Source organism: Procambarus clarkii, chromosome 61 (genome assembly GCF_040958095.1).
Source record: "Procambarus clarkii isolate CNS0578487 chromosome 61, FALCON_Pclarkii_2.0, whole genome shotgun sequence".
Taxonomy (NCBI): Eukaryota; Metazoa; Arthropoda; class Malacostraca; order Decapoda; family Cambaridae; genus Procambarus; species Procambarus clarkii.
The window spans coordinates 14,908,365-14,935,032 of NC_091210.1; the positions used below are offsets into that span (position 1 = coordinate 14,908,365).

General features: G+C 42.9%; 1 protein-coding gene across 1 annotated transcript; it reads left to right on the forward strand.

Moving 5' to 3' along the window:
• The first annotated feature begins 833 nt into the window (after positions 1-833).
• LOC123753460 (zwei Ig domain protein zig-8) lies at positions 834-22,666 on the forward strand. The gene is made up of 8 exons (XM_045735448.1): positions 834-906; positions 5,689-5,873; positions 8,156-8,232; positions 10,185-10,318; positions 10,556-10,627; positions 12,789-12,961; positions 20,382-20,511; positions 21,254-22,666. Exons 1-8 carry the CDS (start codon positions 834-836, stop codon positions 21,559-21,561), a joined length of 1,152 nt encoding a protein of 383 aa, XP_045591404.1. The 3' UTR covers positions 21,562-22,666.
• Positions 22,667-26,668: the final 4,002 nt, after the last annotated feature.

The window sequence follows — 26,668 nt, forward strand, 5'->3', positions numbered from 1 at the left end:
CAGACAAACATACACACAGACACACACACCCAGACATACATTCTGTCTTAAAGATATACAGACAATAGTTCGTGTTTCCTCGGCAGAGTACACAATGGTGAGATATACATTATAGTGTACAAGAGACCCAAGAGGCTTCAAATATTGAAATGAAATACATTTTTGAAATTTAGTCGTCAAAAGCCTCAAGAAATCTACAAACTTCGTCACACCAGAGGCAAACAAGTGCCCGAGGCGACGAGGCAATTGGAGAAGAAGTCCTTTGATATATTGCTACATAAGGTAAGAAAGGACTTGACAGTTTATCCCAGGCACCAGAGGGAGTCATTAACTCTGGGAAGCATCCTGCGCACCAGAGGGAGTCTCGTACTCAGAGAAGCATCTAAAACGAGATCTTGGAATCAACACCAGGGATTATCCCGTGCACCAGAGGGAGATCAACACAGCAGAGCATCCCAAGTACCAGGAGATCAACATAGAGTGCCATCCCTGGCTTCACAGGGTGTCATCAGCTCTTAAGGTCGCTGGGAACTCTTGCAGGAAGCTATCAACGCCACCACAGCCACCAACGCCGCCACAGGAACCAACGCCGCCACAGGAACCAACGCCACCACAGCCATCAACGCCGCCACAGCCACCAACGCCGCCACAGCCACCAACGCCGCCACAGGAACCAACGCCGCCACAGCCACCAACGCCGCCACAGCCACCAACGCCACCACAGGAACCAACGCCGCCACAGGAACCAACGCCGCCACAGCCACCAACGCCGCCACAGCCATCAACGCCGCCACAGCCATCAACGCCACCACAGGAACCAACGCCGCCACAACATGAGGTTAAGCTCAGCCATCGCCCCCTGGCGCCGAGGCCATCTATTGTGTCTCCTCTTCTGCTGCTTTCTGGGTAAGTCCTTCACATATATATATATATATATATATATATATATATATATATATATATATATATATATATATATATATATATATATATATATATATATATATAATTATATGGTGTTCCAGGTGTCAAAACTTATTCTTATATCCCAGCTCCAGTCCCGTCCTCATATCCCTGCCTCTATCCCATCCTATCCCACCTATCCCGTCCTCATATCCCAGCTAATATCCCGTATTCATACCTTATCATAGTGCTATATACCTATTCTTGTCTAGCCGTATGTCTTAATAATTTACATAGTAAGAGAATGTGCCTGTATCCCTTTCATTAAAAAAATTATGAAAATGCATGTAAATAGGTGACAAGAAGTAATATATTAGTTTACACAGAGACTAAACACATATATAAATTGTTGGATTTAATTTACAAATTCAACCGTTGGTCTGTGGAGAATTAACTAAAGCTTGTCTTGTATAAAATGCAATTTTCTTCCGTGATTTTCAAGATGTCCTTCTCATAATTATGTAATTCGTGAGAAAAGCAGGGGGAATTGTTCCTTGGTTTGTAGCTCTGTGTTGGTATCTCCCTCTCTCTCCACTATCTCTCTCTCTCACTCTGTCATTCCTCTCTCTCTCTCTTTGTCTCTCCACTCTCTCTCTCTTCCTCACTTTGTCTCTCAACTATCTCCCTCACTTTGTCCCTCCTACTATCTCTCTTTCTCCCTCACTTTGTCCCTCTCCACTATCTCTCTCCCTCTCTCTCCATTGGGTCCCACTTTCTCCCTGTTGTTTCTCCATGACTTGATAACCAGATTTGCCTTCGCTTAGGGAAGTAATACCCCCACTTAGGGGAAGTATTACCACCCCCTTACCCCTCCCCCAGCCTTCAGCAGGGTAATTCCCTTTCCTGTGTTTAGACCAATTTCCCCTACGGTGGGTCAGTTGGTGTCTGGCTCGTGGCTTTATTGTTTTGGTGTGGTCTCGTAGTTTGTGGACGGGCCTGTGTGTGTGCGTGTGTGTGTGTGTGTGTGTGTGTGTGTGTGTGTGTGTGTGTATACTTCCTCTGTGTGTGTGTACACTACGCATTGCCCCTCTGTGTACACTACGCCTCAGTGAGCATTGCCTCTGTGTATATGTCCCTCAATGTACATTTCCCCCCTGTCTAAACTCCAGCGAAATCATTAATCGCTTTCATCCTGGTTGATCCCAGAGGCTGATTGATCCATTCCTCGTGGATACGCCGTGAGCTGCTTATTAAGAAAACTCAAATGACTGCCATCTCAGCGAATCACCAATTATGGCCAACCACTTAAGGACTTGACCACGATAACAAATACTTCAACTGTTAAAATGTTTGGTGGAGGCATTCATAGTGGTCTCTCGTCTGCTAATTGCTCGTTCGTTGCTAACTTGTTGTAGCAAAGTTCGCTAATAAATTTGCCTTTCAGCGGCGGGGTCGCTTAACAGCTAATTGCTGAGGTGAGTTTAACGTTTACCTGCTCACAAAGTGCTCATTGAGACGGGTAGGCTGTGAATATTCTCAAAGGTCTATTGATAATTTGTTGGTTCAAGTGCTGGGGATCGCTGCTTCACCTGGTCTTCATATCCCGCTCTTTGTCCTCATATCCCAGCTCCTTGTTCTCATATCCCAGCTCCTTGTCCTCATATCCCAGCTCCTTGTCCTCATATCCCAGCTACTTGTCCTCATATCCCAGCTACTTGTCCTCATATCCCAGCTCCTTGTCCTCATATCCCAGCTCCTTGTCCTCATATCCCAGCTCCTTGTCCTCATATCCCAGCTCCTTGTCCTCATAACCCAGCTCCTTGTCCTCATATCCCAGCTCCTTGTCCTCATATACCAGCTCCTTGTCCTCATATCCCAGCTCCTTGTCCTCATATACCAGCTCCTTGTCCTCATATACCAGCTACTTGTCCTCATATACCAGCTCTTTGTCCTCATATACCAGCAACTTGTACTCAAATCCCGGTTCCTTGTCCTCATATTGCGGTTCCTTGTCCTCCTCACCTCACGAGCGAGAGAGAAAAAAAACTAAACAGTTTAAGCGTCCGACTCATGCAGAATAAAACACAGTTATAGAACTTGTTTTTCTAATTTGGTCGTCAAGTTCAAAACATCAAAACACTGAGTTACTTAAATAATTCCGACATGTCGAAAATTTATGATCAAAAACACAAAAATTGCATTAACTAAATTTCAAGTATACTCGGACTACCACAATTAACTGTAGAAAGTATACTCAGACTACCACAATTAACTGTATAAGGTATACTCTACCACAATTAACTGTAGAAAGTATACTCACACTACCACAATTAACTGTAGAAGGTATACTCTACCACAATTAACTGTAGAAAGTATACTCACACTACCACAATTAACTGTAGAAGGTATACTCTACCACAATTAACTGTAGAAAGTATACTCACACTACCACAATTAACTGTAGAAGGTATACTCTACCACAATTAACTGTAGAAAGTATACTCACACTACCACAATTAACTGTATAAGGTATACTCTACCACAATTAACTGTAGAAAGTATACTCACACTACCACAATTAACTGTAGAAGGTATACTCTACCACAATTAACTGTAGAAAGTATATACACACTACGACATATAACTGAAGCATACCCAACACTTAGTTTTCCAAATATATAAAATAAATATATGTTGCATTGTTCTACATTACGGTGATTGTAAATGGGTTTCAATAACAATCTATATATGAATCACCTGTTGACGGTAAGACCTCATCTGTCCTCAAACAATCAATGGAACGAAACCATTTCCTTATCCAAATATAACATGCAAGAATGGCTTTTAAATTATAAACCAACAAATTCATTGCACAATTACAACATGTTGTATCCTTGCGTAATTAGCATATAGAACAGTCAGGTAATACCGTGAATTCATTATAACTTTGATTAAATATTTTGAACGTCAGGGTAGATATTGCTTGTTCAGACATAAGATGGTTTAAAAATAAACAACCTAGCTAGGATCAAAGCTCTAATATATATTTTTTTCATTCTAGCCATTTCAAAGGATATGTCTTTCATGCCTGCGTTTGCCCTATCCACTGATGTAATTCCTCGGTTTATCATGGTTTAACACAAGTATGTTCTGTGAGCGTTCTCTCTCAAATAATTTAATCCTTGCTTTGTTAAAAATCTATTTTTCATAATCACTGTACAATGTAGTGTCTTGTCTGTGTATTGTATTGTCTCCAGTGATGGGTTATCTTGAGGTTATCTTGAGATGATTTCGGGGCTTTAGTGTCTCCGCGGCCCGGTCCTCGACCAGGCCTCCACCCCCCAGGAAGCAGCCCGTGACAGCTGACTAACACCCAGATACCTATTTACTGCTAGGTAACAGGGGCATTCAGGGTGAAAGAAACTTTGCCCATTTGTTTCTGCCTCGTGCGGGAATCGAACCCGCGCCACAGAATTACGAGTCCTGCGCGCTATCCACCAGGCTACCAGGCCCCTGCATGGGCCTGTAACTTGCTATATAAAAGCTACGACTGTCATGTCTAAGAAAAAAAACACCTCTACCATGGCTGCAATGCCACCCCTTCCATGGATAAAAAGCCACCCCTACCTTGACTAACAAAGCCACCCTTACCCTAACAACACCACCCCTTCCCTAACAAAGCCACCCCTACCTTGACTAACAAAGCCACCCTTACCCTAGCAACACCACCCCTTCCCTAACAAAGCCACCCCTACCTTGACTAACAAAGCCACCCTTACCCTAACAACACCACCCCTTCCCTAACAAAGCCACCCCTACCTTGACTAACAAAGCCACCCTTACCCTAGCAACACCACCCCTTCCCTAACAAAGCCACCCCTACCTTGACTAACAAAGCCACCCTTACCCTAACAACACCACCCATACCCTAACAAAACCACCCCTACCTTGACTAACAAAGATACTCTTACCCTGACACCACCACCCCTTCCCTAACAAAGCCACCGCTACCCTAACAAAGCCACCACTACCCTAACAAGTCACCCCCTACCTTGACTAACAAAGCCACCCCTACACTAACGAAGCCATCCGCACTATAACGGGTGGCTTTGTTACATCTCTACCCCCTCCCCCCTGCCCATGTTAAACACAGCTTATTCCTTAAAAATTGCTAATGTTTACAATGTTACATTTCCAGCTGCCAAACAATTTTTTGCTCCCCTTATTACTTTTTTCCATCTGGGGTTCACTTATGGGGTTCGACCTGGGGTAAATTTAAATGTAAATAGGACATTTACCTATTTTCACCGGCCTAGACAAAATATAGTGTAATTGTTTAGATATACAGTTAATACTGCATTTTGTCCTCATATCCCAGCTCCTTGTCCTCATACCCCAGTTCCTTGTCCTCATATCCCAGCTCCTTGTCCTCATACCCCAGTTCCTTGTCCTCATATCCCAGCTCCTTGTCCTCATACCCCAGTTCCTTGTCCTCATATCCCAGCTCCTTGTCCTCATACCCCAGTTCCTTGTCCTCATACCCCAGCTCCTTGTCCTCATATCCCAACTATTTTTATATTCACCCATGATTATATTATTTGGGACACACGTGATTAATCCCCCATCCTGCTCTTGGAGTAGAAAGTCTTGTTTAAATACAAAAGAAAAAAAATGGGGGTTTGTCTCTTCTAGTTAAACTCTATTTGTCTCACTTCCCGTCCTCTCTCTCTCTCTCTTTTTTACACCATATTACTTGCTCCATATTTGGCTATCTATGGGTGTGAGAGAATCACAAGACATCAATTATTGCAAAGGCAAGATGGACAGGTTTCGATGTTACAGGTGTTGGGGTGACGGATGACAGTGGTGGACAGAAGCCTGAGTTCGGTCCAGCAGAGTCGACGGTAACGGTACAGGAAGGGGAGACAGCTAAACTTCCTTGTGTCGTCCTCCACCTCAACGACAAGTCTGTGAGTATCTTTGTTTCGCTATAATATCCACGACGACAATGTATCTCTGTATCTTTATGTACTCATTAAGCTGGGTTATGTTAGCCTAGGCTAAGCTACGTTAAGCTGGGTTAGGTCGAATAATGTCTAGTTGACTGTCTCGGTGGTCTAGACATTAACATAAACCTCAAATAACATCAAGCGAGGCGTTCTGTTCATATAGGAGATGCCACAGTGGACCAAACATCTTAAACATTACCGGTGGACCAAACACACATCTTAAACATTACCGGTGGACCAAACACACATCTTAAACATTACCGGTGGACCAAACATCTTAAACATTACCATAGGTGTAGCTTTAACCATTCAGTTCTTTTTATAACACAACTCACAATAAAAATCGACGTCTTTCTATTGCTCTTGTGACGGTAACGCGTTGGTGTTCGGCTGTTCAAAAGCTAGGGGTATGGCCTCGTCACATAGAAACAAAAAAATAGAAAATCTGGAACTTCGTCTGTGGTAAGGTAATGAGAAGACACACAAAACACAAGTAAATTTAACAATGCGATTTTAATTACGTTAGAAAAAGCAAAACATGAATAAAATGGACATACAAATTCGTATAATAAAATCAATCAATCAAAATAATAAGAATAATCAAATGACAAAATGAAAAGTTACATTAAGACAAGTGAGTAATAACAAGTGTAAATATTGGTGCAGGAATATTGGCTTTAAGCTATCACCTCTCTTAGTACACGTAAGCCACAGCTTAGTCTACCAATGAGACGTGTTAACCTGATGAAAGCACTGGATATTCTGAGAGCAGTAGGTCGTGTGGCCCCAGACATGAAGTAGTGTGGGGGGGTGGAGGGCAGGTGCAACTGGACACGCAGCCAATCAGCGATGAGCAAGCGACAGACAGGTAGTTTGGCGGTTCGAGGTGGAGCAGGTGTTCCTGGCTGCATACGTTTTGCGCTCTGGCAAACCTTGCTGGTGTAGTTGTTGGGTATTTCTTCCATATTAGTTTTATATAGATGTATATATCGACGTATTTTGGAGGGAAGAGCAGGCTCAATCTCTTGAAGGAGATTATCGTCACACGCTTAAGATGCACCCTCACTTAAGACGCACCCTCACTTAAGACGCTCCCTCACTTAAGACGCACCCTCACTTAAGACGCAACCTGTGCATAAAATTCACCAATTTTACAAGGCTAGTTTATTAAAATAAAAACAATTCTAGAATGTATTATCAAACATTTATTGAAATTGGGTTTCAAGCTGAAACCCAATTTCACATTCCTCCCCTATTTACCCATGTTCCTCCCCTATTTACCCATGTTCCTCCCCTATTTATCCATGTTTCTCCCCTATTTACCCATGTTCCTTCCCTATTTATCCATTCATATAAGCAAATAGTATATGTAATAAGAGCGTATATCATATATAGATATATTCCATGTTAATTAAAACATAATTTCAACCCCCTTTTAGGATCCTAGAACGTCTTGCAATCCTTCCATATGTATACTTATACATATATACATGTATACCACACATACTCGGTCCTGTATAATGCACCAAAATCATTCGGGTTTTACGCATACCGCTATTAAACCTCTTTATTGCGCACCGAAGGCCTTGGTTAGCGGGGGTGGGCTGGGAGATGACGCAACACGGGAGATGAGCCGCTGAGATGCTGCAACGCGCGAGATTGTCGCTGGGATGCCTTCCCAGCGCTGAGATTAGCTGGGATTGGCCGCTGGGAGCTGAGATATGGAAGAATGGCTGGGGGTGGCGGTGAGGGGGATGATAATGACTGGAATTATTCTAGGAAGGGAATGATAGGGAGGATAATGAGTAGATGAAGGGAAGATAATGACTGACGGAGCTGAGAATAAGACAATGAGTGAAATAAACAGTAGAAGTAATAATTGGACGAAAGGTGAGTAATGAGTAGGGTGAATAATGAGTGCAGGAGGCGGAGGTGAGGTGGGTAATGAGTAACATACGCAGCAACATACACCAGGGGCGCCTGGTGGCTGAGTGGACAGCCCTCAGGACTCGTAATCCTGGGGACCGGGGTTCCCAGGTGAATTCACAACACACATTCACATATTCATGGTTTAGAAGCTGTACAAAAGTCCAGAGAAGCACCACCTGACTGGATCCGGAGGTAAGAGGCACGAGTTATGAGGAAGTATGGAAGGTGTTATTTATCGAGCCTGCTAGTGACATGAGGTTGATGAGGGTGATGAGTATATGATGAATATTGATGAGTACTTTTACCCTCCCCAGGTGACGTGGCTCCGGCAGAGGGACCTACACATTCTGACGGCAGGATTTCACACCTACTCCGCTGACCAGCGCTTCCAGGTACCTAGTCTTACTGGTAGTGGAGGCTCCCAGGTACCCGGTCTTACTGGTAGTGGAGGCTCCCAGGTACCCGGTCTTACTGGTAGTGGGGGCTCCCAGGTACCCGGTCTTACTGGTAGTGGGGGCTCCCAGGTACTGGGTGTTACTAGTAGTGGGGGCTCCCAGGTACCTGGTCTTACTGGTAGTGGGGGCTCCCAGTTACCTAGTCTTACTGGTAGTGAGAGCTCCCAGGTACCTGGTATTACTGGTAGTGGAGGCTCCCAGGTACCCGGTCTTACTGGTAGTGGGGGCTCCCAGGTACCCGGTCTTACTGGTAGTGGGGGCTAACAGGTACCTGGTCTTACTGGTAGTGGGGGCTCCCAGGTACTGGGTGTTACTAGTAGTGGGGGCTCCCAGGTACCTGGTCTTACTGGTAGTGGGGACTCCCAGTTACCTAGTCTTACTGGTAGTGAGAGCTCCCAGGTACCTGGTCTTACTGGTACCAGTACCATATAATTAAAAGCAAGTCTGAAGTTGGAAAGCGACACATACGCTCCTCTCACAATGTTCTTTAAGTGTTCCTCTGACGACACCTTACTACCCAAAACCACCCCTCAAGGTCTCCTTCTTTATTAGAGTTCTGTAATTCCTTTCCACGTAATTTGTAAGTTGTGTGTGGTCTATATTCTAAGACTCCAAATTCTATAACATGACATTTATTCACATTGAATTTCATTTGCCACGTGTCGCTTCAAGCACTTCTTTTATCTAGATCAATTTGAAGGGCATTATAAATGTCTGCGTCTCCTGTCTTCCTCAGTATCTTAGCATCATCCGCAAATATGTTCATATAATTGTGTACTCCTTCTGGTAGATGGTTTATGTAGAGGGTAGACATTACTGGTGCAAGAACTGAACCCTGTGGCACTCCGCTAGTAACACTCTTCCAGTCAGATACATTGTCTCTGATTACTGCCCTCCTCTGACAGAAAACTTTTCATCTATGTCAGAAGTCTTCCTGTCACCCCCATGTCTTGTGTGGGACTCTATAAAAAGCCCTTTTTTTAGGTCCAGATAGACACAGTCAACCCAATCTCCTCTTTCCTGTAGTATCTCTGTGGCTCTATCATAAAAACTAAGTAGATGTGTTACACAAGATCTTCCTGTTTGAAAACCACACTGTTTGTCTGTTATTATGTCATTACTCTCTAGCTGTTCAACCCATTTGGCTTTAACTATTGTTTCTAGTGTTTTGACTACCACACTTGTTAATGATACGGGTCTATAATATAAAGGTTCCCCTCGACTAACATTTTTATAAATTGGTACTATGTTTGCCTTTTTCCATATATCTGCTAAGATTCCTGTGCACAAGGATGTCTGGAATATTAATTGGGAGTGGAATGCTCAACTCAGTTGCACATTCTCGCAGCACCCAAGGTGAAACTCCATCAGATCCAACTGCTTTATTTCTTCCTCGCTCCATGAGTAATTGTTCCACTTCGTCTTAAGATACTTCTATGTATTCTATGGCGTGTTCTGGAAGTGGTATTTGATCCGGCTCTCTGAAATCCTCATTTTGTATGAACACACTTTGGAGCTGTTCATTTAGCCTTTCACACATTTCTTTTTCATTCTCAGTAATCCTGTTCCCCGTTCTCAATCTCAGGATTTTATCCTTACATGCAGCTTGCTTTTGATGAATTTATTGAAAATTTTGTGTGTGTGTGTGTGTGTGTGTGTGTGTGTGTGTGTGTGTGTGTGTGTGTAATAAATTGTATTTTTGTTAGTAAGACAAATCAATGATTATCTTTGATCGCTGCCAATGTTGTGCTGGACCCCTGTCACTGTTAATATGTTGTGGTGAACCCCTGTCACTGTCAATATGTTGTGCTAGACCCCCTGTCACTGTCAATATATTCTGCTGTACCCCTGTCACTGTCAACCTGTCTATCGGAATCTCTGTCTACCGGGTGGTGCATGCTGAGGGAGGCACGGAGTGGACGCTGGTGGTTCGGTACTCACAGCTGAGGGACGCGGGCGTCTACGAGTGCCAGGTCAACACCGAGCCCAAACTCTCCCGTCACGTCACTCTCAGAGTCCACGGTGAGTCCTGTTGAGTCTACGGTGAGTCCTACCGAGTCTACGGTGAGTCGTACTGAGTCCACAGTGAGTCTTCATGAGTAGATCATTTAAAATTCAATCAAACTCAAGTTTAAACAAGTATTGAAAACTCGATTAAATCATTTCTGCTATTTAGAATACATGTATTGGGAACTAAGCCCAAATATGTATATATGTATTCTACCAGTGTTAATATTATTTTATTTCACGTGTACATAGAGCCGAGACCCACGGGCATAGTGACCAAGACCAAAGTGTTCGTCGCTAACAATACTGCTTCTACCAAGGATGGTGAGTAGAGTAGATGTACACCTGTACCTTAATCATCTACTCTCCCTTCCTCCCCACCATCTCCTCCCTATCTCGTCATCTCCCTTCCTTTCCTCACCTATCCTCTTCTTCCCGTCCCAATATCCACTCTCCCTCTCTCCCTATCTCCATCTCCCCTCTACCCCACCACCCTGTTCCCCTGTTCCTGTCCCTCTGCCTCATATGTTTGAGTTATAAAGAAAAGTTCGTAGCCCAGATGTCTGTTGTCCAAGAAACACAGGCCAGGAAGCCTTGAAGGGTGGTCTGGGGTCAGGTTCAGGAAGCCTTAGGTCACAGGAAGCCATTAAGAATGGTCTGGGGTCACGTGAAGGAAGCCTCAGGTCACAGGAAACCATCAAGGATGGTCTAGGATCAAGTGCTTCAGAAAGCCTCCAAGACTGATCAAAGAATAATTACCAACGAGTGAACTGGATCAGTAATCAATGTCTAATTAGAAATATTTATTATCTATAAATATTTGATATCGTGGTCGAGACCGATTGCAGTAGATATAACGAAATGTGATAACCATAAAGTCTCGTTTGTGTTTAATAATTGTATTTATGTAAAAAAAATCAGAATGCTAATTGTCTCTCTGAACTTTATTCCAACTTTCTCTGTTTATTATTCATTAAATTATCTCTCCATCCTGCCCTGTCTCTCTCTATCTCCTACCTCATCCCCTCACCAATAACAGGAGGCACACGGAGAAAAGAATTACATTTTCTATGAGATATAATTGAGGTCGAATAAATGCAATTATAAAAAGAATTCGTTTCCAACAAAATTCCATCCTGAGAGATCGAAGCAATGATGGTGCGATGGGAATTAGGCTTTCAAATTATGAATGATTTAAATTTGAGTACATGTTCATGCCTATGTATTAGGCATGACATATACATTATGTATAGAGTGTGTGTTTAGGCTGTCGACTCTTTGAATGTTGTATGTATTAACTTGAAGCAGGGAAGATTTGTGTTAGCAGTTCTTATGTAGATTTGCGCATGCACACACACACATAACACCCACAAGCACACAGACTCCAAAGGCCAACCCGTTCTTGCACTTTCTTACAGTCAATATTGACTTATTAAACACGTGCATATGTGACATACTAAACATACTAGTTTACCTTGAAAAGCTTCATAGAAAACACCGACCTTACCTAACCTTCTTAGTTACCTATAAGGGTAACTAGGTAAGGTAACTAGTAAGGGTATTAGTAAGGTTACCTTACCTCAGTTACTTAACCTATACCTATTATAGGTATAGGTTAAGTAATAATTGTAATTACGAAGCAATAAGATGCTTATCTTAACATACTAAGAAGGTTAGTATGTCCCCCCCTGGAATATCACCGTGAGGAACAGTAGAGTCCCCCCTGGAATATCACCGTCAGGAACACTAGAGTCCCCCCTGGAATATCACCGTCAGAAACACTAGAGTCCCCCCTGGAATATCACCGTCAGGAACACTAGAGTCCCCCCTGGAATATAAACATGAAGGGGTAACTCAAGAGTTATTCACAGCCCTGATAATGGCTGCCGCAGTCCGGAGGAATTAAAGCGTGGGTCTTCCCCAATGGTTCCAGCTTACCGTTCCCAGTACAAGTTAAGCCGCTTATCTGTACACTGACTAATTATTAGGTAACAGCAATGACAAATTAAAGTTTTAATTGGTTGTGCTTTTTTTCCCCATGTATGCTTGTATTCATACTCTTAAAACGACGAGGGAGATGACCTGTATGTATTCTTGATGATAGAGGGGGGGAATATGCATACCTGAGGCCAGATGGGCACATGGATACCCGAGTCATCGTCGGACTATGTATACTCGAGCGCAGATAGGTGTATGAATATCTGATATGGAGTACATTTTAGGTTGAATGGGTTAATGTATACCTGATTCAGCATGGATGTATGAATACTTGAGCAGAGATGAGTTTATGTATACCTGAGCCAAGATTATAAAGTTGCTGCAATGGTGTGGTTAGGTTGTGTTTGCGGGGAGCTATATACCCCTCCTCACCTGTCTGTCTCTTACCGTCTCTGTTCTCTATCTTCTACCATGTCTGTCTTCCTTCTCGCCCGTCCCTGTCCTCCTCCTCGCCCTCGTCCGTCTCACTACTGTCTCGCTGCTTCAGGAAACCTTAAGGTGGAGATCTTGGGGCCACGGGAGCTGTACATCGAGGAGGGCTCCTCTCTCACCCTCACCTGTCTGGTGACCTCACTCCGCGGTCCCTCAGCCCTGGTCTACTGGTACCATGACACCAGCCTCATCGACTACAACTCCCCCAGGGGCGGCGTCAACCTCAAGGTCAGTCCCCCAGGGGCGGCGTGAAGGTGAGTCCCCCAGGGGCGGCATCAAGGTGACGGCAAGTCTCCAAGATTATACGCTTTTATAACCAGACAATAAACACCAAACGACAAAAACACAAACAAGTGACCGTCAGCAATATCGCAATAAAAATGAGAGCCAAGATTATAGTGATGGGCGAGCTCAACCTCCCAAAAATTGAATAGGAAAAAAAAATAGTTTCCATGACAACTAATTGTGTAGCAACCAGCATGGTTGACAATGAGTTTACACGAGAATATATGCTATAGCGCCCTGCATGACTAGATCTTGTAAATGTATTTACAAAAATATGTTGGGCATTCACTGGTTGGCCGGGGTGTAAAAGTAGTGAGCTTTGAAAAACAAAAAATCAGAATTTACTGAACGAGATGAAGTCAGAGTACACCGCTGTGCTAATGTACAGCGTTGTTCATTAGCTTAGTACAGGTTCTGTACATCAACGATTTCCTGAGTGGTTGGAATTAATTTCCGACGGATTAAAATATATTTTGTAGAAAATTATCTCATGTGTTTGTGCGTCAATGTCGTATGGATGTTTGAGCAATGTTTTATATAGACTTTTCCACGCATTCAAATGACGTTAACATCAATTAACAACAGGTAAAAAAAATTGATATCACGATTAACATAGAAGCCCTTGACAGAAAAAATAAAGTTGTTTAACGATGTTGAAAATGACACCTGTAAATATTTCCCCAGTCTAAAATAAACATACATGCTTGACCTATAAATCCCACGAGAAAATAGATATTCAGTCCCTTCAAATGCATATTTCGAACATCGTTGATGTTCGAAATTTGACACTTTTTCTTACGCAGCGATCAATTTCTGGACATCATAACACAGTAACAATGGGATCAATTTGAATTACTTTAACCATGAAGCATAACGAGGCGATTAAACTACCGACACACACAAGGAAACCTCACTGCCGTTAAATATCTATAAGAGAATCAGTCGAGAACAATGAAGGGATTCGAACCCTGTGAACTCACAAGTCTCGCACCATACGCCCGGATTACTTTTTCTTCTAAACTACAGGGAGTTAGAGGCAGGCGTCACACCGGAGAGACACCCTACATGCTCTCAATTCTTCACAATAGCAATTACATAACGAACGGAAATGGCGGACTCTAAATTTGCTAGATCTTCGAACTACAGCCACGAAAACTGAAGGAAATAGAAACATACCTGAAACTGCTGGCTCTCTGTCCCTCGAAGTGTGATATCTTACCTATAATTAAAGATAATCATACACTTTAATATAATTTAAATACACACTAGAAAATATACATTTAAATCTTCATATACTACAAATATATAACCATTCGAACACGGACGTATAAATCCATATAAACAGCTCAAGTGAAGGTACCACTTGAGGCTCGAGGAGTTGCTTACCTTAAGGACGAGATGATAATTGGTCTAGCGTAGGCTGGGACTCTGAACACGACCGTTTCCTGGTGGCAATCGACTTAAGAATGGTCCAGGACGGACCGAAACGTCGTCGTCCCTTCACTTTCTAGTGTGTAGTCTGGTCAATATGACCGTGTCTATAACCACAATCGTCTCTATAACTCACTATCACCAAACACATTCAGCTCTTAACCGGCTGTCGTAATTTCTACATTAAGAGTTTTAAGAGTTTTTCATCACAATTTTCACAGCACTATCTCCAGTAAGTACAACTAGCCCCTGAATGATCTGATCCGCGGAGGTAACGAGCCAATCTCACGTTAGACTCGTTCAAGCTGCTCCAGCCAACCCCGGCAATATGAATCAATTGAAAAACGTATCGTGTCTCATTATATTATATAATTTTCGTGTATTGTGAGGCATAAGTTTGGTTAGGTGTTTACGTTCTATTGCTGTTTGCATTCTATTACCACTTGTTTGTATCTGCAGAACGTGGGTGAAGCATTTACAGAGGGGCGATTCGAGCAGAGGTGGTGAACGAAGCATTTGCTCGACAAAAGTTCATACGTCATCAGTTATGAGTCGTTGTGAAGTGTTTTCTCATTGATAAACGAGGGGTTTGGCGGACGGATTAACGAGCATTTGATCTTTGTGGATGAGGGACGGACTGTTCACCCACGTAATTTAAATATAAATTATTTTCAACAGAATGGAAACACCTGAGTTAACCTTGCTTAACTAGACACATAATTCTAATATTTGATAATATTAATCCATATTTTTGGATTAATATAAATTGATTAATATAATTATTTTGGGAATAGGTGAATGTGACTTTGGGGTCGACTACTGCTCGAACGCTCAGAGTCTGAAGACGAGTTTGGGGTAATATTAAGAAAACTGAATTAGTAAATTATGCGGGGGACTGATTTAAATAAATCTGAGCTGCAATTAATTGGTTGACAAAGTAAAAGCTAATTTTGTGGGGAATAAAAGACATTTTCTAGACCTTGGAAGCGTAAGCAATCACTTACAGTCCAGGGGCCAAATTAACGAAGATTACGCAAATACTTACGAACCTGTACACCTTTTCTCAATCTTTGGCGGCTTTGTTTACAATTCTTAAACAGTTAATGAGCTCCGAAGCACCAGGAGGATGTTCATAACAATAACAACAGTTGACTTGGACGTTTTCATGCTTGTAAATTGTTTAATAAATGTAACCAAAGCCGTCAAAGATTGAGGAAAGATGTACACGTTTGTAAGTGCTTGCGTAACTGCTCCGTGAATCTGTTCCCAGGGACCCAAATAAAGTTTATAGAAGACTTACTCATAAAACTCGTTCTGTAAATAGTTCTCAAAAAGGCAAATATAAACCTCATATGAAATATATCATCATGGGTGAAGCAGCAAGTCTCACTGAGAGTAAAATGTGCTTATTTTCCTTTTAGAATATTTTTAAGCATTTCAGTCTCCATGGAAACGCGGGAGATTTTTGTAGAAAATTGTCGTCAATTTTGGGACACTCTCAAAAAGACGTGGCCTGAGAGGGGGGACCTCGTCAAGATTAACAAACCTTTGTCTCCCTAACAATGGAATACCATCGAATGTACCATTCTAGAGCCATTAAGAGTGTTTAGGGTCAAGACCATATTGCCATTATCTCTACAATATCTAAGGAAAAAATAAATTGATTAGAAAGGCCGGGTCCAAGAGCTATTAGCTCGATTCCGCAGACACATATAGTAAATACAAATAGTGAAATACACACACACACACACACACACACACACACACAGACCAAAGGAGGACCAAAGGAGCGGAGAGACAAGGACAAAAACATGATTAAAGAGATCCTTAAAGAGGTAAGGATGGAGGGAGCTGAGCGAAATGTTGAAAAGGTTTTCAGGCTTGGAAAGTACAACAAGGACAGAGACCGAATGATAAAGGTGGTTTTCATGAGCGAAATCGCGAAAGAGGAACTGCTAGCAAGGAAGTGTTGTCTAAAAGGTGTAGAGAAGTTCAAGAAAATATTCCTGCAGAGGGATATGACAAGGGAAGAGAGAATACGGACAGCAGACGCGAGGAAGGAGCGCAGGGAGAGAAAAGGAAATCAGAGTACCACAACCCAGAACCCTACAATCCCAGAGGGAAGTGGAGAACCCTCCTCAAACAGTGCAACAGCCACAGGGATTGGGGCACCACCCCCAAATTCTACCCAACAGACACCCAACCTGCCCCATCCCATGTCAGCCCCCCACTAAGTACCCACCTAGGGCACCCTCCCCCCTCCCACCCCCCTCCCCCCACTCACCCCCCTTCTCCCCCTCACCCCTCTCCCCAGGACCTCCCTTCTCTCCCATCCCCCATGCCCTCCCTTCTCCCACATGCCTTCCCGTCTCTCCCACCCCCATGCCCTCCCTTCTCCCCCTCCCCCCTAAGCCCCCCACTCTCCCCCACCCCACCTAAGTCTTCCCCTCTCCCCCACTCCCCTAAACCCTCCCCTCTTCCTCACCCACCTCAGCCCTCCCTTTTCCCCCACGCCCCCCAAGCCCTCCACCCTTTTCTCTCCCCCCAAGCCCCCCCATCTCCCCTATCCCCCACAGCCTCTCCTCCCCCCATGCTTCCCCAACCCTCCCTCTCTTACCCACCCCCTGTACCCTCCCCCTCTTATCCACCCCCTGTACCCTCCCCCTCTTATCCACCCCCTGTACCCTCCCCCTCTTATCCACCCCCTGTACCCTCCCCCTCTTATCCACCCCCTGTACCCTCCCCCTCTCCCCCACCACCCCAAGCCCTCCCTCCTCCACCAATCCCCCGGTGCCAGGTCCCCCCAGCTCCCACTCACCCCAGATCCCAAAGGTCCCCCCCAGAAAAGAAGCAGAAGAGAGTCAGTTTCAGGGTGATGTACTCGAACATAGATGGGATCACAAGCAAGACAAGTGAACTAAGGGAAAGAGCACAAGAAGTTAACCCAGATGTAATCGGACTCACTGAAACAAAACTCTCTGGAATCATAACGAATGCCGTGTTTCCCCAGGAGTATACAGTAATAAGGAAAGAGAGGGAAGGTAGAGGAGGAGGCGGAGTGGCCCTACTCATGAGAAGGGAATGGAGTTTTAAGGAGATGGCCATCCCGGGCTGTGAGGAGTTCAGAGACTACATAGCAGGCACCATAACAATGGGAGGACCAAGAATAGTAGTAGCAGTAATATACAACCCTCCACCAAATGACAGGAGACCCAGTCAAGAGTATGAAAACAACAACAAGGCAGTTAACACTATAATTGAGAGGGCAGCCTCTGCTGCCTGTAGAAATAGATCCCACCTGCTCATCATGGGCGACTTCAATCACGGAAAGATTGACTGGGAGAACAAGGAACCGCATGGAGGCGAGGATACGTGGAGAGCCAAACTATTGGAGGTGGTGACAAGCAACTTTTTAACGCAGCATGTCGGAGAACCCACAAGGATGAGAGGCAATGACGAACCAGCGAGACTCGACCTAGTCTTCACTCTGAACGACTCCGACATAAGAGAAATCGGTTTTGAGGACCCAGTAGGAATGAGCGACCACAGTGTACTGGTGTTTGAGTACTTGATTGAAGAAGGGTTATTGAACTCGAGGAGGGATACCGAAACCAAAAGGTTAGCATACCGAAAGGGAAACTATGAGGGGATAAGAAAATTCCTAACAGATATAGCATGGGAAACTGAGCTCAGGGGAAAGACGGCCCAAGATATGATGGATTACATCACGCAGAAGTGCAAGGACGCAGCAAACAAGTTTGTCCCAGTCCAAAAGGAAAACAGAGAAATGAAGATGAGAAACCCATGGTTTAATCAAAGATGTAGGCTAGCTAAGCAGCAAAGTAAAAGGGCATGGAGAAACTATAGGAATAACAGGACACTGGAGAGCAGAGAAAGATACCAGAATGCCAGGAATGAATATGTCAGGATGAGAAGAGAGGCAGAAAGACAATACGAAAATGACATCGCAAGCAAGGCAAAGACTCAGCCTAAATTGTTGCATAGCCACATTAGGAGAAAAACAACAGTAAAGGAACAGGTTATGAGATTAAGGATAGGGGCGGAAGGATTCACTACAAATGACAAGGAAGTGTGTGAGGAATTGAATAAGAAATTCCAGGAGGTCTTCACCTTAGAACAAGGAGAAATTCCAGAGGTAAGTGAGGGAATAGCTAACCAGGAACCACTGGAAGAGTTTGAGATTACCAGTGGGGAAGTAAGGAAGTGTTTACTAGAGTTGGACGTGACGAAGGCTATAGGCCCAGATGGAATCTCCCCTTGGGTTCTAAAGGAAGGAGCAAGAGAACTGAGCCTACCACTCTCCATAGTGTATAACAAATCACTGGCAACAGGGGAACTGCCAGATACTTGGAAAGCAGCTAACGTAGTCCCGATATACAAGAAAGGGGATAGACAGGAGGCACTGAACTACAGGCCAGTGTCCCTAACCTGCATACCATGCAAGCTGATGGAGAAGATTGTGCGAAAAAAACTAGTGGAGCATCTGGAGCGAAGGAACTTTGTAACACAGCATCAACATGGGTTCAGGGATGGCAGGTCCTGCCTCACAGGGTTACTTGAATTCTACGACCAGGCAACAAAAATAAGGCAAGAAAGAGAAGGGTGGGCAGACTGCATATTTTTGGATTGTCAGAAAGCCTTTGATACAGTGCCACACAAGAGGCTAGTGCGAAAGTTGGAGATGCAGGCTGGAGTGAGAGGGAAGGTACTCCGGTGGATAGAGGAATACCTAAGCAACAGGAGACAACGAGTCTGTGTGAGGGGTGAGGTCTCAGATTGGCGAGACGTCACAAGTGGAGTCCCGCAGGGGTCAGTCCTTGGACCTATACTGTTTCTGGTATATGTAAATGATCTCCCAGAGGGTATAGATTCGTTCCTCTCAATGTTTGCCGACGATGCAAAAATTATGAGGAGGATTGAAACAGAGGATGATAGTAGGAGGCTACAAGATGACCTGGATAGACTGAGTGAATGGTCCAACAAATGGCTGTTGAAGTTCAACCCGAGTAAATGCAAAGTAATGAAACTAGGCAGTGGAAACAGGAGGCCAGGCACAGGATACAGAATAGGAGATGAAGTACTTAATGAAACAGACAGAGAGAAAGATCTAGGAGTTGATATCACACCAAACCTGTCTCCTGAAGCCCACATAAAGAGAATAACGTCTGCGGCATATGCGAGGCTGGCTAACATCAGAACGGCGTTCAGGAACCTGTGTAAGGAATCATTCAGAATCTTGTACACCACATATGTAAGACCAATCCTGGAGTATGCGGCCCCAGCATGGAGCCCGTACCTTGTCAAGCACAAGACGAAGCTGGAAAAAGTCCAAAGGTATGCTACTAGACTAGTCCCAGAACTAAGAGGCATGAGTTATGAGGAAAGGCTGCGGGAAATGCACCTCACGACACTGGAAGACAGAAGAGTAAGGGGGGACATGATCACAACCTACAAAATCCTCAGGGGAATCGACCGGGTAAACAAGGACGAACTTTTCAACACTGGTGGGACGCGAACAAGGGGACACAGGTGGAAGCTGAGTACCCAAATGAGCCACAGAGACGTTAGAAAGAACTTTTTCAGTGTCAGAGTAGTTAGCAAATGGAATGCATTAGGAAGTGATGTGGTGGAGGCTGACTCCATTCACAGTTTCAAATGTAGATATGATAGAGCCCAATAGGCTCAGGAATCTGTACACCAGTTGATTGACGGTTGAGAGGCGGGACCAAAGAGCCAGAGCTCAACCCCCGCAAGCACAATTAGGTGAGTACAATTAGGTGAGTACACACACACACACACACACACACACACACACACACACACACACACACACACACACACACACACATACACATACACACGCACACAATCACTTCCCATGTATACGATAAGTGTATTTTTGTGTTGACAGATTGACCGAGGTCGAGGAGAGACAACGACCCGACTTGTGGTGTCGTCAGTGGGTCCTGGTGACTCTGGCATGTACTCCTGTGTCCCCCAGGGTTCACACCCCGCCACCGTCCTAGTACATGTACAGAAGGGTGAGTACTTCCCCCTACACCTGTCAGAGTACATGTACAATAGGGGGAATAACCCCACCGAACATTCAGAGTACATGAATGTACTCTGAATGACCACCAATCCCTCTGGCCTGCTATCATATGTATATCACATGAAATATTTCTCATTCAGTGTTCAATCCTAACCTAACCTAACCTAACCTTACCTAACCTAACCTAACCTAACCTAACCTAACCTTACCTAACCTAACCTAACCTAACCTTACCTAACCTAACCTAACCTAACCTAACCTAACCTAACCTAACCTAACCTTACCTAACCTTACCTAACCTAACCTAACCTAACCATGCACCATAGGTTTCCAAATTATGAAATTTCTTTCGTAAATATAGTTTATTATCTTGCAATGATAACTGAGAACAGGACTCTTGTAATCTTTCTAACATTTCGAATTTTCTGAGCCCCGTGTTCATAGTCAGTTCTTGTGAACAAGTGTTCAATGTTCAGGAGAGAACAAGTGAGATACAGACTTATATTAAAGAGATAAACTGCAATAATATTTTAAATTTTCATGTACGAATATCTGCGAATGATAAAGATTGAAAAATTAGAGAATTGACTGAGCGCTTTCGGCAATCTTACATGTCCATTGTCTAATTATAAAAGAAAGCTAAATACCAAAGTAAAATGTTAAGTAATTAGGTAAAATGGGAGACAAGATCTATGTTAAGTTCTAAAGTAATCAATTTCTCTTGTTTACAGGGGACCACGAGGCGGCCATTCAACAGGGAGGCCTTGGGGGGGTGTCTGGTTCTTCAATCCCTCTCTCTTCTTTCTCTCTTCTCTTCGCTCTTCTTTTTCTTCTTTCATTCCTTCTCTTTCTTGATATTGACTTTGAAGCCAAGTTCTCCAGTCAAACTTCCGCTGGAACTTGTGTCGAGACGCCGAGAGCTTCTCCCTCAAGCCATGGGCCAGACTCTTGCTTCTTGCAACGATGCAAATCTTCGCAAGTTCTCCACTTGGCTTTATTTTCCCATCCTCATCCAAATAAGCCATTCGAGTTGGCATGATAAAGTTATTTTCTCCTTTTTCAATATTTTGTCCTCACATTTTCCGTATATTCTGTGTCATTTTGGGGGTCAGTCATCGTACTGGATCAGGAGTCATTTACCCTTTATATTCAACCATTTGCGAAACCTTTAGATCTTTCTTTATTCTTGGCGACTTTGTTGACATTTATTAAACAGTTTACGATTTTGTAAACTTCACAATACAAGGTTATGATTGTTATCAACAACCTCATAGCGCTTCGGAACTCATAAACTGTCGAATAAATATAAACAAGGATGCCTGTGATTAGGAAAAGATGCACAGGTTTCGTAACGGGCTGGGTAAATGCTAGATTAATCCTCGCTCTGATTCTCTCTCTCTTCTCCCCGGTTGTGTGTCTCCTATTACGCCCTTCACCTGTTCTCCTCTCTTCCTGTTATATATTCTCTCCACTTCTTCTCCCACAGCTCCTTTGTCTCTCTCATCTTTCTCTCTTCTCAATTTCCTCGTGGATTGTATTTTCTTGTCGATTCTTTCTTGATCGCCACCTTTCCTTCAGGTAAATATTTATACCCAGCAAACAACGCATACACACCGCTGTATACAGGCAACAACGTTGTATCAACGCATGGAGAACGTACGGCTCTGAGTTTACCAGCGAGAGAATACCCAGAAGTTTACCAGGCGCGAAGACACTCCTCTCCTTACCAAGCCAGAGATTGTACCCATCAGTTTACGAAGTTAGCTTCCCACGCCGAAGAACGTCCATCAGAAACTCTAAAACTCTAAAGTTTCTATTTAATTGTGTCGAATCTCACAGATATGTTGATCAAAACATACGACATAGATGATCTGTAGCACAAGCAGTCCCTGATTCATTCATAATCACATGACTTAAGAGGACAACTTACTATGTGAAATAGATAATATTCTTTATCACATGACTCCTAATAATTAAGTACCTAGTTAAGTTTTTCATGTAATTAATTCCTATTAAAAACATAGATTCTAAAGTCTTTAATTTTAAGAACTGCAGTGTATAAAATTGTGTTTTGATATAAAGTAACACTAGTTTGTAGTGGACATTACATGTTGATAATATGTTTGACCTAATGCCTGAGTAACCTCTGGGGCTACAGAGATATTAAATGATTTAAGTATATTCCTTGCAGTATCCTTTAGCTAACATTATGAGTGAAATGAGGTACCCTCATTGGTTGTTTATCAGTTTATTAATACGTATACGCACGCACGCACGCACGGACACACACACACACACACACACACACACACACACACACACACACACACACACACACCACTGTACCCTGTATACCCTGTATACCACTTATGTCAGACCAATCCTGGAATATGCAGCTCCTTCCTGGAGTCCATATCTAGTTAAACACAAGACAAAGTTAGAGAAGATTCAGCGGTATGCCACCAGACTTGTCCCGGAACTGAGAGGTATGAGCTACGAGGAAAGGTTAAAGGAGCTGAACCTCACGTCCCTGGAAAACAGAAGAGTAAGGGGAGACATGATAACCACCTACAAAATTCTCAGGGGAATTGACAGGGGTGGGACAAAGACAAACTCTTCAGCACGGGTGGGACACGAACAAGGGGACACAGGTGGAAACTTAGTACCCAAATGAGCCACAGAGACATTAGAAATAATTTTTTCATGGTTAGAGTAGTTAGTAAATGGAATGCACTAGGAAGTGATGTGGTGGAGGCTAACTCCATACACAGTTTCAAGTGTAGATATGATAGAGCCCAATAGGCTCAGGAATCTATGCTCCAGTTGATTGACAGTTGAAAGGCGGGACCAAAGGGACAAATCTCAACCCCCACAAGCACAAATAAGTGAGTACAAGTAGGCGAGTACACACACACACACACACACACACACACACACACACACACACACACACACACACACACACACACACACACACACACACACATAGATACAACAAACAACCACACATACAGACTCATACATGTTCAAACATTCTATAAAATGTTCATACATTCTACAAAAAACACTAGAGCAGCTCTGCTACCTACTGTATGAGATCTCTTGAAGCTGATGAACACAGACGTCAATAGATTATTGCTATGTTGCTCTATAGATGATGGAACCAGCACCACTTTACCTGATTGGGACTCAGAAAATTGCTTCGCCACATCGAATAACATTGATCCTCAGCTCAAACATTCTGATTGGCCCTGTTGCGTATATGTTCTGTATTTCGTAACAGAAATTAAACCAAGATTTGATTGGGACGATTATATGGGTTCATGCCCCTGTAGAGCATGAGCGTAGTGGCATGACCTTGTGACCTGACACCTTGACCTGTGTCTTGACACCTTGACCTGTGTCTTGACAACCTTTTCCGGAGCATTACGTCGGTTATCTGATGGTTGTTCACCTGTTCATTTATGTCATATAGTGAACATCCTGGCGGGCTGGTTGGCTAAATAACATCCTCGTATGTTGGAGATACGTGTTTACATCCACGACGATTTATATATATATATATATATATATATATATATATATATATATATATATATATATATATATATATATATATATATATATATATATATATATATATATATATATATATATTATAAGTAAAGTGATAGATTATAGCTTTTCTACTTTTATGCTACTCAATAGTGGTAAATCATTTAGGGGAAACCTTTCGGAAATTAGACACGTTTCTGCATATCTGAGCAGGTATAAGTGGCTCTGACCCCGTGTTTGACTTCTGACCCCCGAGTGAATATTCCTGAACCTGTATACAACAGGTTTTGAACTTCAGTGTGACTCTTTGACCTCGTGTACATCAGCAATTCGAACGCTTATGAGGTTTATTTAGATCGTTCGAACCTTCTTGAGGCCATGCGAGCATTCCCAGTTTTTTTATATGTAATTTGTAGGCAAGTTTGGTAATTTTTATTTCGTTCTCAGCCTTGTGAGCTTTCATGAGCCTGCCTGAGGCTCATCTGGCTTGAATTAGACGTAATGTCGAGCCCGTTGAAGGCTTTCTGACTGTATGTGAGCCTTGGTGATCCCTTGTGAAGCATTCTGAGACTTGTCAGGCCAGGAAAATCAACAGGTTCTGTGGCTTTTCATTGAGTTATGCTAAACACTGTACCATGAAAGTTCATATTAGGATCCTGAAATGGATAAAGGCCCAGAACTTGATAAAGGTCCAGAACTTGATAAAGGTCCAGAACTTGATAAAGATCCATAACTTGATAAAGGTCCATAACTTGATAAAGGTTCAGAACTTGATAAAGATCCTGAACTTGATAAAGATCCTGGACTTAACAAGGGTCCAGGGTTTGATAAGTGTACAGTACTTAATAAGGGTCAAGAACGGACCAAAAGGTCATCACTCTAAGGTCATGTGAGTGGCTCCGACTGCTACTTTCCTCCACATGATACTGGCGCTGGAACCAATCGTATTGGCGTTTGCCTTTCCATTGGAGACATTCGACGCCGTGGAGAGAGAGGGGGGACCTGCTGCATGGGTAACAGCTTCTCCCCAGTATCAACCTACCCTGTGCCCTGGTGAGGCCACTCCAGACCGACAACCAGAGCGCAACTCCATAGTCTCCTGAGACTGATGGATGCCTACTGCTATACTAACTTGGTCACTGCCTATGAGACAGTGTAGGAACACCACAACAGTGTAGGGTAAGGGAGGTGTACCTGCGCTGGTATCGAGTGGTCCACGGCTAGGAAAGTATGGATCTTTTTTTATATATAAAAATAGGCAGACTATTTTTTCGTTTCGTTATACAGCGAGAAAGTTGATGTTTAGGCTCATTAAACGTGCATGAAAGAGCGTTCGAAATGATAGTATTATTAAAGTGCGTTCGAAGTGATAACATTATTAAAGTGTGTTCGGATATACGTTAATTTTATTTAAATGTGGGGGTTGGAACGGCGATAGCTGTATGTTGGTAAGAGTGAAAGTGTGATTACAAGTGAATTGATAAGAGTGAAAGTGTGATCACGAGAGTGATGGGGAGTGTGGTAACTTTATTTAAGTGTGATGGGATGACCAGCAGCTTTATTTAAGTGTGATGGGATGACCAGCAGCTTTATTTAAGTGTGATGGGATGACTCGCAGCTTTATTTAAGTGTGATGGGATGACCAGCAGCTTTATTTAAGTGTGATGGGATGACCAGCAGCTTTATTTAAGTGTGAGGGGATGACCCGCAGCTTTATTTAAGTAAAAATACACATTTTTAACATCAAAGTACCCAGAAGAATTTATTCATATATTTACGTGGAAACATGACTTATTTTAGTGAGGTGTTGTATACATGGGAAGTATGCATACATGGGGTGTATACACGTGACACAAAAACAAAAATGACATATATTCATGTACAAAGTCAACTTCTATACTAACAAATGTATCATTATCACAGACAAGAATCATCAATCACTAACGAAACCTGTAAATCTTTCTTAGAACACAAAGAAAGTTAATTAGTGTTCTAGTGAAACACTAAGAACACTAATTAATACATCTTTCTTAGAATGTATTAATTAAGTCGTTTACGAGCTTAAAAACTTCACAATTTAAGGTTATTATTGTAAAAAATAACTTCGTAGTACTTCGGAGAGGATCAACTGTTTAATAAATGTAAAGAAACTCCCAATGATTGAGGAAAAGATGGACAGGTTTCGTAAGATGAATGCTTGATGGAACCTGGCGCTGGTAATTATATATAGGGCAAATTATGTATATATTGTGGGGGTCCCACTCCCCCCCTCCCCCCCTCAATTCTCGTGTCAAAACCAGGAAATAAAACTCATTGATATTTCGGTACGTTGTTGTCGTTCTCCTTCTTCAGCTGCACATTAATACAAGATGTAGTATAGCTTCAGCTGTATAATACAACTGATGCATAATACCAGTTGCATTAGAAACTAACTAGATTTGTTACGCAGGATCTTCCAGATCGAAAACCGTACTGTCAGTCTCTCATATCATTTCAATATATATATATATATATATATATATATATATATATATATATATATATATTTATATATATATATATATATATATATATATATATATATATATATA

Excerpts from the sequence above, each read along its gene's own strand:
- LOC123753460 (XM_045735448.1), top strand. The coding sequence starts at position 834 with ATGAGGTTAAGCTCAGCCATCGCCCCCTGGCGCCGAGGCCATCTATTG. Across the intron at positions 10,628-12,788 it reads TACTGCTTCTACCAAGGATG|GAAACCTTAAGGTGGAGATC; the intron begins GTGAGTAGAGTA and ends TCGCTGCTTCAG. Across the intron at positions 12,962-20,381 it reads GGGGCGGCGTCAACCTCAAG|ATTGACCGAGGTCGAGGAGA; the intron begins GTCAGTCCCCCA and ends TTGTGTTGACAG.